This window comes from Myotis davidii, unplaced genomic scaffold (genome assembly GCF_000327345.1).
Source record: "Myotis davidii unplaced genomic scaffold, ASM32734v1 scaffold299, whole genome shotgun sequence".
Lineage (NCBI taxonomy): Eukaryota > Metazoa > Chordata > Mammalia > Chiroptera > Vespertilionidae > Myotis > Myotis davidii.
Genome location: NW_006293088.1, coordinates 6430777 through 6432114, shown reverse-complemented (window position 1 = coordinate 6432114; position 1338 = coordinate 6430777). Strand labels below are relative to the sequence as shown.

Genomic DNA, 1338 nt, shown 5'->3' with positions numbered 1-1338 from the left:
GGAGGGCGCCCAGTGTGTGAGGGGGGGCAGGCTGGGGTGAGGGACCCCCCCCCCGCCCCCCCCCCGACACCCAGTGCATGAATTTCGTGCACCGGGCCCCTAGTTATTTTATAATCCAGTAAGAATCGTCCCCCCTCTGCCTCATATGTAGTCTCATTTGATCTTTGCTTTTCTCTCTTTCTCTCTCTCTCTCTCTCTCTCTCTCTCTCTCTTTTTCCCCCCTACCTAGCGGATGAAGAAGCTCCTGATTATGGCTCTGGAATTCGACAGTCAGGAACAGCTAAAATATCTTTTGATAATGAGTACTTTAATCAGGTGAGAAACCTTCCAGGAAGAGGAAAAATCTAATGGAAGGAGAAGTACTCAGGTTTATAAAAAGGATGTTCAGCACTGGGGGACAACAATTCTTTTACCTACAACTAAAAAGTATAGGTAACCACAGGTGTTTAATAGAATATGGGACATGTCTAAGGATTACAACAGTAGGGTAAAGGCCCAATATTTATTTTGCCGTTTGTAAGGCAGCTCTTAATCCATATAATTTTACAGTCACTATTAGTCATTAGGCAAATAAACAAAAGAAAGGAAACTGGGGGAAATGTATTACTATACTACTTCATCTACCTCCCCCTGCCTTGATTTCAGAGTGACTTTCCTTCCGTTGCAATGACTCGTTCTGGTCTGTCCTTGGAAGAGCTGAGGATTGTGGAAGGACAGGGTCAGAGTTCTGAGGTCATCAGTCCTCCAGAAGAAATCAATCGAATGAATGACTTGGGTGCGTAGACACAGTGTATTGTGATGGGGGACATTTTCAAAGAGGGGAACATATTGACCATTGCATTGACCGATGAGATGGTCACTTTCATTCATTAGGAATGGAAAGAATGCCCTGCTCTCTCCTCTCTGAAGGGTGATCTGTGCATTGTTTGAACCAGGTGTCTGTTCGTTTTACCCTTTTTAGATCTGAAGTCAAGCACTTTGCTGGATGGGAAGATGGTCATGGAAGGGTTTTCTGAAGAGATTGGCAACCACCTGAAACTGGGCAGTGCCTTCACTTTCCGTGTGACAGTGCTGCAGGCCAGTGGGATCCTCCCAGAGTATGCGGATATCTTCTGTCAGTTCAAGTAAGCCGGCCCTTCGCTCTGCCTACCCCGCTGTCCCCCCAGATGCCGTCCTTTGTGCTCTGTAGACTGCTTTACATTTGTGAGACCCTGACACTCCTGAGAAATGACGACTGCCAGTCTCTGAAATCAAATGCTTTCTTCCCTCAAGATGGGAGTAAGAACCAGAAACCTACACTGGAAGGAAACAGAGTACATTGTGGGGAGGTGTGGCGCT

The 1338-nt window shown here is 46.6% G+C and overlaps 1 protein-coding gene across 14 annotated transcripts in view; it reads left to right on the top strand.

Moving 5' to 3' along the window:
* KIF1B (kinesin family member 1B) overlaps positions 1-1338 on the top strand; it is a 123849-nt gene that overhangs the window by 87863 nt on the left and 34648 nt on the right. For all 14 annotated transcript variants that reach the window (XM_006766734.2, XM_006766738.2, XM_015565896.1 and 11 more), the window contains 3 exons: positions 230-315; positions 646-775; positions 962-1124. In XM_006766734.2, coding sequence (XP_006766797.1) covers positions 230-315; positions 646-775; positions 962-1124 — 379 coding nt within the window. The remainder of the gene's footprint in view (positions 1-229; positions 316-645; positions 776-961; positions 1125-1338) is intronic.